The sequence below is a fragment of the Nerophis ophidion genome, linkage group LG14 (assembly GCF_033978795.1).
Source record: "Nerophis ophidion isolate RoL-2023_Sa linkage group LG14, RoL_Noph_v1.0, whole genome shotgun sequence".
Lineage (NCBI taxonomy): Eukaryota > Metazoa > Chordata > Actinopteri > Syngnathiformes > Syngnathidae > Nerophis > Nerophis ophidion.
Window position 1 is genome coordinate 35,234,296 of NC_084624.1, and position 18,399 is coordinate 35,252,694.

Consider the following 18,399-nt stretch of genomic DNA (forward strand, 5'->3'; position numbering starts at 1 on the left):
ACTGGTATACCGTACAACCCTACCTAAATTTTATATATATTTGGTTAATTTAAATTATTCTAACATGCATTTAACATTTCACGATTCATTCTGGATTTCAGTACAGATCCTGCTCTTCAACATCCAAAGCATTTCAACATTCGTTCAACCTATTTTAAACATGTGTTCAACATTCCACCATCATTTCAGTTCATCTTTAGCATTGGAGCGTTCACATGCAATTTCTGCAGAAATTGCTTCATCTAGTTTGCAAAGGCTGTGTGACAATGTGACACATGAACAGGTTATTTCTGTATCCGTTATTTTAAATGGGGAACATCTGTAAATACAAACAGATGGGAACAGCCAATGGAACAGCTTGTTCCACTGAACAATGCGGATCATAAAACTTGTGTTTCCATAAAAACGTGTGCCTTTTGTGACTCCTCCGAATCAGTTTATTTTTTGGTTTCACTCTAAGGGTGCAAAAGGATGCCGGAGATTACACATAATAAGCAGCTCGAGTGCCAAGCCTGTCAGTCATCGTGACCAAAGTGGTCACAGGCTGACTGTCATGTCCCCTGTGTGTGTTTACGCAAGTAGCTCCGCGCTCCCGGCATCGCACAGCCTCAGAACGCTGCTCTTCGGGGGGGGGGGGCCCTGCCAGTTCTGTGGCAGGGGCCTGGCTTGTTTGTTTTTGTATACGCTTCCCTTAAATAAACTGAGGAGAGACGAGTGTGAGTCCAACCACATGTTCACCATGCAGCTGCGAGCTGAGCGGCGTTAAAAACTCAAGTACCGTAAATACTCTGGGCACATCTATAATGAGAGTGTAAATCCTGCGGTATGGTCTACACAACACAGCTGTAGATCGATTTGCTCAACAGGTCAGTGTCAGAGTCGCGTATAAAAAGAGTGTGACCAACACGGTTTCAGGCGATCTCCTCAATGGTTGGTCAAAAGGCACTCATGTGACTACAGGGCAAGCCTGGGCAATTACCGTATTTTTCGGACTATAAGTTGCAGTTTTTTTCATAGTTTGGGCGGAGGTGCGACTTATACTCAGGAGCGACTTATGTGTGAAATTATTAACACATTACCGTAAAATATCATGTAATATTATTTAACTCATTCACGTAAGAGACTAGACGTATAAGATTTCATCGGATTTATCGATTAGGAGTGACAGATTGTTTGGTAAACGTATAGCATGTTCTATATGTTATAGTTATTTGAATGACTCTTACCATAATATGTTACGTTAACATACCAGGCACCTTCTCAGTTGGTTATTTATGCGTCATATAACGTACACTTATTCAGCCTGTTGTTTACTATTCTTTATTTATTTTAAATTGCCTTTCAAATCTCTATTCTTTATGTTGGGTTTTATCAAATACATTTCCCCAAAAAATGCGACTTATTCTCTAGTGCGACTTATATATGTTTTTTCCCTTCTTTCTTATGCATTTTCGGCAGGTGCCACTTATACTCTGGAGCGACTTATACTCCAAAAAATACGGTATTTTGACTCGGGGGCCAAATTTTGAGAAAATAATTTGTCTGGGGGCCGGTATATCTATTTTTAGGAACACTAATACAAAACTTCACAATGTTTGATTGACTGCTAAATACGTTTTTTAACTGAATGAGACCCAAAGTGTACAAACCCCATTTCCATATGAGTTGGGAAATTGTGTTAGATGTAAATATAAACTGAATACAATGAATTGCAAATCCTTTTCAACCCATATTCAGTTGAATGCACTACAAAGACAAGATATTTGATGTTCAAACTCATAAATTTTATTTTTTTTTTGAAAATAATAATTAACTTAGAATTTCATGGCTGCAACACGTGCCAAAGTAGTTGGGAAAGGGCATGTTCACCACTGTGTTACATCACCTTTTCTTTTAACAACAGTCAATAAACGTTTGGGAACTGAGGAAACTAATTGTTGAAGCTTTGAAAGTGGAATTCTTTCCCATTCTTGTTTTATGTAGAGCTTCAGTCGTTCAACAGTCCGGGGTCTCCGCTGTCGTATTTTACGCTTCAAAATGCGCCACACATTTTCGATGGGAGACAGGTCTGGACTGCAGGTGGGCCAGGAAAGTACCCACACTCTTTTTTTACGAAGCCACGCTGTTGGAACACTAGTCTTGCTGGAATAAGCAGGGGCGTTCATGATAACGTTGCTTGGATGACAACATATGTTGCTCCAAAACCTGTATGGACCTTTCATTATTAATGGTGCCTTCACAGATGTGTAAGTTACCCATGCCTTGGGCACTAATGCACCCCCATACCATCACAGATGCTGGCTTTTGAACTTTGCGCCTATAACAATCTGAATGGTTATTTTCGTCTTTCTTCTGGAGGAGACCACATCCTCTGTTTCCAAATATAATTTGAATTGTGGACTCGTCAGACCACATAACACTTTTCCACTTTGCATCAGTCCATCTTAGGTGAGTTCGGGCCCAGCCAAGCCGGCGGCGTTTCAGGATATTGTTGATAAATGGGTTTGGCTTTGCATAGTAGAGTTTTAACTTGCACTTCCAGATGTAGCAATCAACTGTAGTTACTGACAGTGGTTTTATGAAGTGGTCCTGAGCCCATGTGGTGATATCCTTTACACACTGATGTCGGTTTTTGATGCAGTACCGCCTGAGGGATCTAAAGTCCGTATTATCATCGCTTACATGCTGTGATTTCTCCAGATTATCTGAACTTTTTGATGATTTTACGGACCGTAGATGGTAAAATCCCTAAATTCCTTGCAATAGCTCGTTGAGAAATGTTGTTCAAAACTGTTCGACAATTTGCTTACAAAGTGGTGACCCTCGCCCCATCCTTGTTTGTGAATTGCTTAGCATTTCATGGAAGCTGCTCTTATACCCAATCATGGCACCCAACTATTCCCATTTAGCCTGCACACCTGTGGGATGTTCCAAATAAGTGTTTGATGAGCATTCCCCAACTTTATTAGTATTTATTGCCACATTTCCCAACTTCTTTGTCACGTGTTGCTAAAGTTAATAATTATTTGCAAAAAAAAAAATGTTTATCAGTTTGAAAATCAAATATGTTGTCTTTGTAGCATATTCAACTGAATATGGATTGAAAATGATTTGCAAATCATTGTATTCCGTTTATATTTACATCTAACACAATTTCCCAACTCATATGGAAACTGGGTTTGTACATGAAAATAAAGAATGTGGGATTTACAATATTAACTATGAATGATAAAACACTGAATATTGACAACATATGAACGACACATCCCCTCTCGATCGACATATTTTACAATCAAGCGAAACACAACAAAAATGCAACAAACAGCAAAATATGAACGCAAAGGGTAAAAAAACCCAAAAAACACCTAAAATCTGATTAATCGCTAAGCCTTAGAACTTTGTTGTAAAATCTCCTTCCGCGTCTGTCCCTGACACCCGCATTTCAGGCTGGCCGCCCTGGAAACACTCTGTGGAAACGCTCTCCACCCACACTGCTTGTGGTGCCTCGTCTAAGCTTCTGTGACTTAGATGACCGTAGTAACTAGTAGACTTACGGTCATTTAAAAAAATCACTGCACATCATAACGGCAGTTACAGTTTTCATCTTAAAGATTTAAAACAAATATTTGGGAATGTCCGGCGGGCATTAAATTGCCCAGGTCTACTATAGAGGAACCATGACTGCTACCAGCTTTAAGTTTATCCTATGTATTTGAGGGGCCTCCTTGTTAGTTTTTCGATACATAGAAATGCCCCTTTGTGCAGCATAGGGCTGCTCCACCCGCGAGAGTTGTGGAAAGCTTTTACATCGCTTCCCAAAAAATCCGGAAAGAAGACAAGTATGGGAAGTGAAGGTTCGCCATCAACACTTAAGAGCCACTGATTGCAGCGTCTTGTGCAAGGTAAACACGCGACACAATGTCTGCGTTTTGTTCAAGAGAAAACACAGAAGATCATACCATTAATAACAGAAAAAATCAATAAGTTAAAGAGATGGTTTGACAAAAACAGACTCTTTGAATATCAGTACACACTAAAAAATGCTGGGTTATATTGATAACCCAATTTAGAAGTTGGGTTACATTTTGGAGTTTTTTTTATAAAGAGCAATCAATTTTTTGGGTTACAAGGGTATCATTTCAACAACATTTCTAGGTTTTCCAAATTTTTGGGTTGTTTTTCGTCGGTAAAAGGCTTTTTTTTCATTAAAAAGTCACTTTTTTCTTAAAGGGAATTTTATTATGTAGTATTCTCATTAACATTATTTTCAATCAACCAACATTGAGTTAGCAGAAACTCAACTTTTGGGTTGAATAATTCAACCCAATAGTTTGGTTGGGAATAACCCAACATTAAGTTATCATAATTTAACTTTTTGGTTAAATAAATCAACGCAAAAAGTTGGGTTGAAAAAATTTAGTTAAATTAACTCAAATAAGGGATTTGTCCTTTTCTGAACCAGCAGTTGGGTTAAAATTAGGTTATTTTTTAACCCAACATTTTTTAGTGTGTAAAATTAGAATAATGTAATTCGGTAACAATAAAAGAGAAAGTCACACACAAATAGACAGACATTAGAAGAGTATACAACACCAATTTTGGATGTAACATTAGATGACAAAATGAACAGGTAATTACAAAAAATATATAACATAAAGTGGCAAGAAATATGCCAATAATGAATAAAGAAAAATATGTTCTGGATCAAAAATGTTCTCCACTGATCACCAGAGTTACCATATCTGAGTTATCGTGCAGAAATATGGGGAAATAACTACAAACATACAGTTATTCACTTAGCATGTTACAGAAACGAAAGAGTTAGAATAAAACATAATGAGTGATTACAAATAGATTGGAGGCAGACACCACAGTTGACATACCTCACACAAAAGTCACATTTTCTTCATGATTGTTGGCCCAAAGCTAGTGAAGATTTTGGCAAAATGAGGGTAATAAGTACATTTTTTGCGGGTGTGTTTCTGAGTGCCTGCTGGTCACGAAACACTGCAGGAATGTAGCAGCAGAGCAAAATTATACTTTCAAGGAATAAAAGCATGTTTTTTTTGGTATGTTTATTAGCTGGAGTATGTTTAGAACTATATATCCACATTTTTTTTTGTTTATTTTATCAGAAAAACTAACGTCAATGTGACAGCAATTGCATGCATCATTGGTAGCAATCATGGCGCCTGTTGTTTAGTCCGTCATACTCTCTTTATACACGGCTCTGATCAGTGAGTATGATGGGCGCTCCCTACTGACGGAATACTGACGCCAACACACTGTTTTCATTCTGTTTCATTCACAAAGCTGCCATGATCATTATGAGCTGCTGTCTTTCTGATTCGAAAAATCTAAGATGGTCAACTTTGACATTTAACTTAGACCTGGAGATTGCAAGGAAGACACCAAAAAAAACGCTTGTTTGCGGACACCTTTTATGATTAACTCTTCATCTAAACAGGAAGATATGGACAGCCCATTAGTTGGCATACCAGTGAGAGCAGACATTGTACAGTATGTGATTGTTTTAACATTTTCATACTTTTTAATTCGTGTTCAGCGCTTCGCAATGCTGCTGCATGAGACATAGTGTTTCACTAAAGCTGGATCTGTATAGCACACAGTTTCTAAAACATGTAGATCATCCTCCTTATGTTCAGGCTAAGAAATATAAGGTTTTTGATCATCCTATGTCCAAAAGTAGTCGTTGTTGGCTCTCAAGATGTCTGCCATGATTAGTGGCGTTTCTTATTGAGGAAATAGCAAACTTTGTCATGCGTCTGTGTAATAATATGTCGCTTTGTGCTTAAAATGGGCAAAATATGTATATATAACATGTTATTTTAAATGTGAACGTTACCACATATATATATATATATATATATATATATATATATATATATATATACATACATACTTACAGTATTTACAGTAGATAAAACATTAATGGAGGTGTTTGTGTGTTTTTTTTACAGCGCTTTATAAGTGAAATATAGCGACTCCCATTGGCTCTACAGTTAGCTTCATAAAAGAAAAACAATATATGTGTGCTTGTCTTACATAATGATTGTTAATGACAGGCAATATTAAAAAAAAGTGCAGTTGCTCTTTAAAGGGGACCTGTTCTCCAAAACATATTTTACCTGTGATGACTGTATTATGCTGATAGTATATATTTGTACCATGAATTGATTAAGGTGGACCTCGACTTAAACTAGTTGAAAAACTTTGGGTGTTACCATTTAGTGGTCAATTGTACGGATTATGTACTGTACTGTACAATCTACAAATAAAAGTTTCAATCAATCAATCAAACCTATTAATACCTGTTTTTGTATATTTCGAATCTGCATAAGTCCCGAAAATTTGAAATCAAACCATTGAGGCATTGCGGGTATATTTATAAAACAATCTTGCCTTCCCACATTTGGAATTTTCCCAATTTGTTTTTCCATTGGAGTTGTCAGCGGATATCTCCATCTATGGCAAATATGACTTTGCGCGAGTCTGCCATTGTAGTCAATAAGCTCCATTTTCCTCTATCCTCTTGTTGTGGGGCAGACTGTCTCGTACATGCACTTGCATCCTCCGCTGTTGCCATTTCTAACACTTAGCCTCGTACAGTTGCAACTTATATCCGTCAGTAGACTCCATATGGACATTTGACTGGTAGTGCAGGAACCAGCAGCATTGAGACTGGAAGGGCAGTACCCCACCATTTTTCTGTCTTTTATACTTAATACATAACGTAATGAATGTGTATGAATGAACATCAACCCCTAGTTTTTCCACATTTTATTTTGTTTTTGGTCCTGTCCAGCTACTCAGGGAATTCATATTGTTGATGTAAATGCCCATATCAGCTCTACTGATTTACTTTACAAAAGATAAATGTGGGATACTTATCTTATTTGTATCTGACTCTATTAAATGGATTTGTAATATTATTTGGCGCAGCCGGGCCGCAGCAGGAGGGGATAGAAAGAGAAAACATGAAGACGAGGGGGATAAGACAGAGAGACAACAACAACAGCAAACACAACAATAACAACGACAGAATTACATCAGCAAATAGGATATGTCTAAATATGATGGTGAAAGTGATCGGAAAGAAGCAGTTAGTGAAATAAATAATAAAACAGAAATGACAATGAACATTATTACACTACAAATACCAATAGAAATAGCACTATTGATAATGAATGATAACAATAATTACCTCTATTATCAACAATACAATTGTTCAAATGCAATAATACATATATGAAATGATAACTTGAAATACAAAAGAAAGCAGATAAATGGAGGGGAAGAAAGAGAAGCCAACTATATTAACCTTGTGGATTGTTATAGTAACATAGTCTTTCCACATTTTAATTGTATCGTAATGTTTGTTTGTTTCAGACTTAAATGACATCACGTGGTACATTTGCACAATTCAACATGTCTGCAAAATAGGAGATAGAAGCATATTTTTTTTAATTGTAACCTCTCCTCCTGCGTCTATTAATAATCATTCAATATTTTGGCTGTTTACGTTTTGACAATTCAGCTTTGTTCACTCCCTTTTTGGATAGAAAAGAACGTGTTGGGGGAAATAAAACATCATTAAGCAATTGGGAGTTTAAGAAACTACATATTATATAGTTTATGCTGTGTGAAGGAAAGGTATGACAAAAATGAATAATTAGGATAAAAAAGGATAAAAGTTATCGTTTTTATAATACTGTAAATATAAAATTAATAAGTTGAGAGTGTAAGCAAAATACAAACATCAAAAACATTAAGATAAATATATAAATGCTAGAGTAACAATTAAAAAAACATATTGCATAATATTGTTGAATTATGGGCAAATGATTGTCTCCCAGGAATTCTGCCTAGCAACAAGAGCGGGAAACTAATCCAAGCATTTTGGTTGATTTAAGAAGCTGCATATGTGAGATGGTTAAAATTTTAGTTCGGTAGTGAACTTTTATATTGAATCTTGAAGGATTTGTGTTGTTGGAAGTAAAATACGCAGTAAGACTGTATTTCAGTTTTCCTGGTCTGTTGCCCACCAATCATTTCTTGCATATAAAAGTGCCACTAACAGAGACTAGGCCTGCTCTAAATCATATCCGTGCTTTGTTGTTTCTTTAGGCTGACAGGTAATGAGCCGCTGTCTATCCTGCCACTGAACTCTCTACCGGATGACAACGTGGGCCGGGCCCACTACAAGCTGTGCGACCGGCTCAAACTGGAAAAGAAGCAGCGCAGGATGTGCAGACGTGACCCGGGCGTGGCCGAGACCCTGCGAGAGGCCATCACAATGAGCGCCCTGGAATGCCAATACCAATTCCGCTTCGAGAGGTGGAACTGCACCTTGGAGGGGCGCCACCGAGCCAACATACTCAAGAGAGGTACGGGAAGGGTTCCTTCAAGGCCATGTTTTAGTGAGTAGAAACTGTCCTCGTGAGAATTTTGCAGGACTCTGCACAAAAGGTAATGTAATTAGTAAAAAAATACGACATTTCGGGATTACACCCTCACAGCTTTGTCATAATGTCAAATTGTAACGTTTTCTTGGCAAAATATTATGTTTTCACAGCTGGATGTCCACCATGTTTCTGGAAATGTATTGCTGTACATGCAAAATGAAAAGGGATTTATTTTGTATGATCCTAATCAAAAGACCAAAACATGACATTATTAACTATTAAATTAATGCTACTCTGAGCAATTAAACCTGCAGGTGTAGGATTATTTGGGGTCAAAATTAACAGAAGAGGGCACGTTTCCAAGATTCTTCCAGCTCAAGACCAAAAAAAAAACAGAAATGTTCAAACTTTATTAAAAACTAAAATATGCAATTTGGGAAGAAATTGCTTGTGAATGCTGAAAATCTGAAGCTGAATTGAAATGCTAACAGGCAGCGCGCTGGCCAGGTAGTGGTAAAGTACAAAATATGCAGCTTTAGCAAAACTAGCTAACACGCTAACAATGGCATTTAGCATGGGTCAAGTACCGAGTTATATGACTCTAAGGCAGTGGTTCTTAACCTGTGTTCGATCGACCCCTAGGGTTTCGGTGAGTCGGGCTCAGGGGTTCGGCGGAGGTGAAGACACACCCGACTCGTCGTGTAAATAAAAACTTCTCCCTATCGGCGTATTACGGATACGGCAACAGCAGAAGTAATTTTGTTGTGAGTTTATGCACTGTGTTGGTTTTGTTCTTTGAACAAGGACATGTTCATGCACGGTTCATTTTGAGCACCAGTAAAAAAACATGGTAACACTTTAGTATGGGGAACATATTCACCATTAATTAGTTGCTTATTAACGTGCAAATTATTAACACATTGGCTCTTAACTAGTCATTATTAAGTACGTATTAATGCCTTATTCGGCACTGCCTTATTATAACCCTAACTCTCTAACCCTGGACCTAACCTTTTAACCCTAACCCTATTTAAATAACTCTAAATGAAGTCTTTGTTACTTAGAATTAGGACTGCAACAACTAATCGATTAAATCGATTAAAATCGATTATAAAAATAGTTGGCGATTAATTTAGTCATCGATTCGTTGGATCGATGTGATGCGCATACGCAGAGGCTACTTTTCTAATCTATTTAAATAAAAAAATAAAAAAATAAATAAAAAAATAAAAAAATACATATATATACATATATATATATATATATATTTTTTTTTTTTAATAAACCTTTATTTATAAACTGCAACATTTACAAACAGCTGAGAAACAATAATCAAAATAAGTTTGGTGCCAGTATGCTGTTTTTCAATAAAATACCGGAAAGGATCGAAATGTAGTTTGCCTCTTTTATCCGATTATTAATCGATTAATCGAAGTAATAATCGACAGATTAATCGATTATCAAATTAGTTGTTCGTTGCAGCCCTACTTAGAATATGTTCCCCTGGTGTCCAAAAAACTCTAAATTAAGTATTTGTTACTTAGAATATGTTCCCCATACTAAAGTGTTACCAGAAACATATACCGTATTTTTCGGACTATAAGTCGCTTCGGAGTGTAAGTCACACCCACGGCCAAACTATGAAAAAAACCTCGACTTATAGTCCGAAAAATACGGTAACTCTGTCTTAAATTTGAAAAAAACATTTAAATTGTATTTTTCACTAAAGAAGGGTATGGCGAATGCCAGATGATACTGGTGGGGTTCAGTACCTCCAACGAGGTTAAGAAGCACTGCTCTAAGGTGTACACCTGCAAAATTAGCTAAAAAGAAAGTAGCCTGCGTCAAGTAACGAGTTATTTAACTCGGAGGTGTATGGTTGCGAACATATATAAAAAAGTTAGCATGCTAGCATTAGCTGACTTTTACATGCTTAACAGTTAGCATATATAAAGCACCAAGTGATAAGACTCTGACGTGTACGTCTCTAAAATTAGCTAAAAAAGTTAGCTTGCTAATGTTCTAACTTTTACATGCTATCATTAGAATGTCTCAAGCACAGAGTTATATGACTCTAAAGTGTACAGCTGGAAAATTACCTAAAAGAGTTTGCATGGTAACATTAGCGTGCCAAAAGTTAACATGTGTCAAGTACCAAGTTATATGATTCTGAGGTGTAGGCTTGTAAAATGAACAAAAGAGTTAGCGTGCAAATGTTAGTATGCTAGCATGTTAACAGTTAGCATGTGTCAAACACCAAATTATGTGACTCTGCGGTGAAGACCTGCAAAATGTGTTATAAAAGTTAGCAATCTGATATTAACATGCTAGCATTAACTAACATTGGCAAGGAGCTTTTTGACGTTGCAAAAATTGAAATTGGGAAAACTGGGAATTTTAGGCAATATGGAAAATTGCCAAATTGCCCTAAATCAGCCAAATGGATCTGTGTTGGAATTTTTTTTTACTTGTTTGAAAAATGTTGAAGTAGTAACACTTTTTAGTGGAGAAAAAGTGTTCTGGAAAAGCGGGAAATCTGGGATTATGTTTTCTGGTATAAAAAATAAATAGCCTATCCTGACCAAGTGGAATATATTTGTGGTGGAACGGTTGATATCGGCTAAAAAATGTTGGGGTTTCGATCAGATGTAAACTGTGGAAGAATAATGCGGACAGAAAAAAATCTCACTGAAGAATAGTAACAAAAACAAGAAAATTCCCACCGAAATTTCAATGGGCCGGTTATCTGTGTCCTGGACTTCTGGCCGGGGGTTGCCGGAAGCCGCTGTACTTTGAAGATGGTATCAAGTGTCAGAATCTGTGAGCATAAGGTGTAACTTTACAAAAAGAGCTAAAGAGCTAGCCTAAAACGTGAGCACGCTTACATAAAAATGCTAACGTTTGCATGTGTGCTAATGACGGCAGGCTAACAGTTAGCATGTCTCACATTTCGAGTAACACAGCTGTAGGGTGCATGGCTGCGGAAATCGAGAAATAAAGTGTAAAATTTGATGGAAAAAGTTAGCATGCTTAAAGGCCTAATGAAAGGAGATTTTCTTATTTAAACGGGGATAGCAGGTCCATTCTATGTGTCATACTTGATCATTTCGCGATATTGCCATATTTTTGCTGAAAGGATTTAGTAGAGAACATCCACGATAAAGTTCGCAACTGGAGAAAAGCCCTGCCTCTACCGGAAGTCGCAGACGATGACGTCACATGTTGATGGCTCCTCACATATTCACATTGATTTTAATGGGAGCCTCCAACAAAAACAGCGATTCGGACCGAGAAAACGACAATTTCCCCATTAATTTGAGCGAGGATGAAAGATTTGTGTTTGAGGATATTGATAGCGACGGACTGGAAAAAAAAAAAAACGCGATTGCATTGGGACCGATTCAGATGTTTTTAGACACATTTACTAGAATCTTTCTGGGAAATCCCTTATCTTTCTATTGTGTTGCTAGTGTTTTAGTGAGTTTAACAGTACCTGATAGTCGGAGATGTGTGTCCACGGGTGTGTTGACGCGCAGTGTCTCAGGGAAGTCGACGGGAGCTTTATGGGCGGCACAAGCTCAGCTGATCTCCGGTAAGAAGTGACTTTTTACCACAATTTTCTCACCGAAACCTGCTGGTTAACTTTCGGTCAGGATCCATGTTCGCTGTGATCCATAGTAAAGTTTCACCTCCGTGAATTTTAAACAAGGAATCACCGTGTGTTTGTGTGGCTAAAGGCTAAAGCTTCCCAACTTCATCTTTCTACTTTGACGTCTCCAATATTAATTGAATGAATTGCAAAGGATTCAGCAACACAGATCTCCAAAATACTGTGTAATTATGTGGTTAAAGCAGACGACTTTTAGCTGTGTGTGCGCGCAGCGCTCATATTTCCTAACAGCCCGTGACGTCACGTGTACACGTCATCATTACGCGACGTTTTCAAGAAAAAACTCCCGGGAAATTTAAAATTGCAATTTAGTCAACTAAAAAGGCCGTATTGGCATGTGTTGCAATGTTAATATTTCATCATTGATATATAAACTATCAGACTGCGTGGTGGGTAGTAGTGGGTTTCAGTAGGCCTTTAAGTTAGCTTGCTATCATGCTAACAGTTAACAGCTGTCACAAACCAAGTTATATGACTAATCACACTGAACAATAGTAATAAAAATAAATATATGAGTTGTTTTGCTTTTCAGCATTCACACAATATAACTGTAATATCGACATATACCGAACATAAACTACTCTGTTAACGAACACAACAAACCCGAAACAAAAAGATATTGGCCAAGAATTACTTATTTCTTGATTACCAATACACACAAGCTGACAGCATTTTACAGAAAACATTTTTTTTAGGAATCCACCATAGGTTTGGAAAATAACTGCGCCTAAAAGCTAGAAACGTTCATTCAGTCCATTCTATATCCTTAACCTACAAAACTGTTTTCACCCCCAGGATTCAAAGAGACGTCTTTCTTGTACGCCATCTCCTCGGCGGGTCTGACCCACGCCATGGCCAAAGCTTGCAGCGCGGGGCGCATGGAGCGCTGCACGTGCGACGAGGCCCCCGACCTGGAGAACCGCAAAGCGTGGCAGTGGGGCGGCTGCGGGGATAACCTCAAATACGCCAACAAGTTTGTCAAAGACTTCCTGGGCAAACGCTCTAACAAGGACCTCCGCGCTCGCGTGGACATGCACAACACCAACGTCGGCCTGAAGGTGAGCTTCCATGCTGGTCTCACCAGCGCAAACCTTTCTCATTAATTTAGGTTACGGAGTTTAAACGCATCAGAAGACTGTAATCGCTTGTTCCCATCTTGTTCTAATCCATCGTGTTTTTGAGTGTCATTAAATCACACAGGCACACCCCTTCCATATGTTCCTCGGCAACAGTGATTTATTAGCTAATAAGATACACAATCATTATTCTGCTATGACTTAATTTAAGTGGCAGCAGATTCTATCTTTTGTTGAGGAATGCTTTAAATCAGCGTAATGAAACAGTCAAACAACAATTTTACGACAATCTGTCTCACCTTGCTATTCATTAAAGAACATGATGAAATGAAATACATAAATTAAATACAATCTATGTTGCAGATACATTTGTTCACCCTATTTCTGATGCTTTAGTAATACTGTAAGTAGGGTTGTATGGTATACCGGTTTTAGTATAGTATAGTACACTGTTTTTCAACCACTGTGCCGCGTAGTGTCGTGAGATACAGTCTGGTGTGCCGTGGGAGATGATCTAATTTCACCTATTTGGGTTAAAAATATTTTTTGAAAACCAATATTTATACAAGTTATGTGTTGTTTTTGAGTGTCAGTGCTTAGTAACCGTGTAATACTCTTCCATATCAGTAGGTGCCAGCCGGTAGCTAATTGCTACCGGCTGTCGAAAACAGCGGGAGACAGCATGCAGGTAAAACGGTATCCAATGCTTAAATCAAAAATAAACGAAAGGTGAGTGCCCCTAAGAAAAGGCATTGAAGTTTAGGGAAGACTATGCAGAACAAAACTTGACTGAAACTTTTTAGTAGATAGCACAGTACAGTAAATATTCTGAACAATTGACCACTAAATGGTAATACCCGAGTAAATTGTTCAACTTGATTAATGCGTGTTAATCAATTCATGATAACTAAAACTGAACTGGCTAAAAAGTAAACGAAAACAGAATGCTGGACGACAGCAAAGACTTACTGTGGAGCAAAGACGGCGTCCACAATGTGAAGTGAAGTGAATTATATTTATATAGTGCTTTTTCTCTAGTGACTCAAAGCGCTTTACATAGTGAAACCCGATATCTAAGTTACATTCAAACCAGTGTGGGTGGCACTGGGAGCAGGTTGGTAAAGTGTCTTGCCCAAGGACACAACGGCAGTGACTAGGTTGGCAGAAGCGGGAATTGAACCTGCAACCCTCAAGTTGCTGGCACGGCCACTCTACCAACCGAGTTAAACCGCCCCAGTACACCCCATTATGACATGACCATCAACAATGTCCCCACAAAGAAGGATAAAAACAACTGAAATATTCTTGATTGCTAAAACAAAGTAGATGCGGGAAATACCGCTCAAAGGAAGACATTAAACTGCTACAGGAAAATACCAAAAAAAAGAGAAAAAAACACCAAAACAGGAGCGCAATACAAGAAGTAAAACTATACGCACAGGAAAACAGCAAAAAACTCAAAATAAGTCACGGTGTGATGTGACAGATGGTGACATTACACCTACTTTGAGACAAGAGCTATAGTGATGCATGCTTGGTTATGGTTTGAAGTCATATCCAACAATTGCAACAACTTTTTACTGTCAACTGAGTTTAGTTTTATGATTTTTGCTTTGTGTCGGATTTTTCCAACACAAAAAATGTGCCTTGGCTCAAAAAAGGTTGAAAAACACTGGTATAGTATACTACCGCGATACTAATGAATCATACTCGGTACTATATCGCCTCTGAAAATACCGGATCCAAAATCATTTAGATACTTTTGCGGTGCTTTTCGCTACTTTTCTAAACATAGGGCACCACAAAAAATGGCAATATTGGCTTTATTTCAACAAAAAATCTTACGGTACATTAAACATATGTTTCTCATTGCAAGTTTGTCCTTAAATAAAATATTGAACATACTAGACAACTTGTCTTTCAGTAAAAGAGAACAAACACAGGCTTCTGATTTAGTCTGATGACCTGTGCAGTAACATTGTGTCATTTTTCATTCAATTATTTTGTCAACATTTTAAAGGAGAAGCTGTAAAAATGTGTTATTAATCTACATGTTCATTTACTGTTAATATCTGCTTACTTTTTTTTTTAACATGTTCTATACACACTTCTGTCGGACGTAGACAAACTTTAATGATCCACAAGAGAAATTGTTTAATTTTTTTTATTTATTATTTTTGTATTTATTTAAAAAAAAAAAAAAATTTAGACTTAGACAAATGTAAAAAGTAATAATTACTCATTCTTCTGTCGTTTGGATGCTTTACATTAGTTTTGGATAATACCAATCCGATGCCAAGTACTTACAGGATCGTACATTTTATATCTTTTTTTCCATATAGTTCAAGAAAGACCACTACAAATGAGCAATATTTTGCACTGTTTTACAATTTGATAAATCAGAAACTGATGACATAGTGCTGTATTTTACTTCTTTATCTCTTTTTTTCAACCAAAAATGCTTTGCTCTGATTAGGGGGTACTTGAATTAAAAAAATGTTCACAGGGGGTACATCACTGAAAAAAGGTTGAGAACCACTGATTTAGAAGTAGCTGCAACACTAACTTGGACCCCAACTTAAACAAGTTGAAAAACGTATTCGGGTGTTACCATTTAGTGGTCAATTGTACGGAATATGTACTGAACTGTGCAATCTACTAATAAAGTATCAATCAATCAATGCAGACCGCGGAAGGACGTTAGCCGGTAACTAGCTAGCCATGTCATAAAGCACCTCTTCCTGAGGGCGTTTCAGTGTTATAACTTCACAGACAAAAACTGGCAGCTCAGTCAACAGAATCTTATCCCAAAAACATATATTTTTTTAAATTTACAGCAATATGCTGTAAAGAACACCGTTAAATTTATTGTTATTTTTATTAATTTGATGTAAACTTAAGTATTTGTATTTATACAGAAACATGTTTGGAAAGTATGATAATATACTGTAACATTTGTTGCAATATTGGATACTATTAAAGTTTAAAAGGTATGCAATTTCAAGCAGTATGGATATGTTTTTCTTTTGAAAAAAATCCAATTAATTTAGTGAGAAAATATTAAGTACTTTATTGACACATATTATTTCCAGGTGTTTACGGGCCAAATTAAATTTTGTCGGGGGCCAGATCTGGCCCGTGGGCCTTGAATTTGACACCTTCGATTCAAGCACATGGAGAAAAATAGAGAAAACAATCTTTTTCAAACCTGCTAAGCTCCCTTCAGCTCTGAAGTAGGCTAAATTAGTTCATTTTTGGTTCCAACAGAGTGAATAAACTAAGCACCAATCATTTTATATTATGTTTTGACATTTGAATTATTGATCAACAATACAACAGGTAAGTTAATTGGCAATAAAGGTTAACTCTAGAGCCGATATTTGCCTTTTTTGTCTCAGTGTTTACGTTGCTAAATATTGTGCTCACACAAAAAAGGGAGACACAGTTATATTTCCGTATTCCTTATAACACACGTGCAGGAGTTGCATGAATTCCAGGAGGGTGTGTGTCTTGCCAGAACACCGGCTGGAATTTGAGTGCAAGTTGAAAAGAATGCGTCGTCTATCTGCAGTGCAAAGCAGCTTCTAAGATACTAATTCTCACCCCCATGGCGGTATAGAAGCCACACTCACCAAATTTGAAAAACCCCAAAAACTGTTGCATACATTAACTGCAGCGGACTGTTAGCCGCAGATATATAAGATGTAAAATGAGTTATTTGCACAGAAATATTTTGTAAATATTTTTTTACATACCTTAATTGTTTTCCAAACGGTGCCTGCCACATGGCAGTAAAGTGGCTGATCAAACAAAACAGAAGTCATTGCCTAAGTCACAGCGGAAGGTAGCTCTCCAATCAGCTAAACAGACTCAATAACGCCACGGTGACGTCATAATGAATTTACTCAGGAACTTGTGAAACTGCTACAATACAAAAATAATACCAACATGGAAGCTTGTAAACATGTTAGCATATTTGCTAACATGCTTGATTACATTACAATAGCATATACAAATATGCATGAAAACACTACGATCAAACGTGACAGTTAAGTACCGAAAGTATAAATAGTTTAAGTTATATTGAAAAACTTATAAACGTTGCTTGAAGAATGAAGAAACCATACAAGTACAAACTCTACGGATTACTAGTCCAGTGGTTCTCAACCTTTTTTCAGTGATGTACCCCCTGTGAACATTTTTTTAATTCAAGTACCCCCTAATCAGAGCAAAGCATTTTTGGTTGAAAAAAAAGAGATAAAGAAGTAAAATACAGCACTATGTCATCAGCTTCTGATTTATTAAACTGTATAACAGTGCAAAGTATTTGTTTATTTGTAGTGGTCTTTCTTGAACTATGTGGAAAAAAAGATATGAAAATAACTAAAAACTTGTTGAAAAATAAACAAGTGATTACATTTTAAATAAAGATTGCTGCACATAGATGTAATCATCAACTTAAAGTGCCCTCTTTGGGGATTGTAATAGAGATCCATCTGGATTCATGAACTTAATTCTAAACATTTCGTCACAAAATAAGAAATCTTTAACATTGATATTTAGGGCACATGTCCACAAAAAATCTACCTGTCAACACTCAATATTGCATTGTTGCATTTCTTTTCACAGTTTATGAACTTACAATCATATTTTGTTGAAGTATTTTTCAATATATATTTATAAAGGTTTTTTGAATTGTTGCTATTTTTTAGAATATTTTTGAAAAATCTCACGTACCCCTTGACATACCTTCAAATAAGCTCAGGGGTACGTGTACCCCCATTTGAGAACCACTGTACTAGTAGACCGAACGGCACAAAATACTGTACTGTGTGCCACTAGTGAACAGTACCACAGTTTGATAATCTCTGAGCTACAGTACACGTATGTCAGAAAGTTGACAAAAAATGTATAGTTTTCACAGTAAAAGACAAAAACTGCTCAAGCTGTCGAGCCAAAACAGACGGTTTGGCACATGTGTTTTATGTGTATTATGTTTTCACCCCATTTGGGGTTTCGGATGAACAATATACTCAAAACGTCGCCCAGAAGTTTATTCTCTGGGGAGATTCTATCTCTGACAAAAGATTTACAACATTGTTTTTTTAAATATACAGTATATGTTTGGCGTGTACAGCCTTTTGGGATCAATTCAAATGAGGACCAAGGTGGAATGTGCTGGCTCTCTCCCTCTGACATTTACTCGACAAAAAAAAAAAAGCTGACC

At 37.0% G+C, this 18,399-nt stretch overlaps 1 protein-coding gene across 1 annotated transcript in view; it reads left to right on the forward strand.

Moving 5' to 3' along the window:
• wnt9a (wingless-type MMTV integration site family, member 9A) overlaps positions 1 to 18,399 on the forward strand; it is a 71,350-nt gene that overhangs the window by 43,485 nt on the left and 9,466 nt on the right. The window contains exons 2-3 of the mRNA XM_061920553.1: positions 8,149 to 8,408; positions 12,892 to 13,154. Of these exons, the coding sequence (XP_061776537.1) occupies positions 8,149 to 8,408; positions 12,892 to 13,154 (523 nt within the window). The remainder of the gene's footprint in view (positions 1 to 8,148; positions 8,409 to 12,891; positions 13,155 to 18,399) is intronic.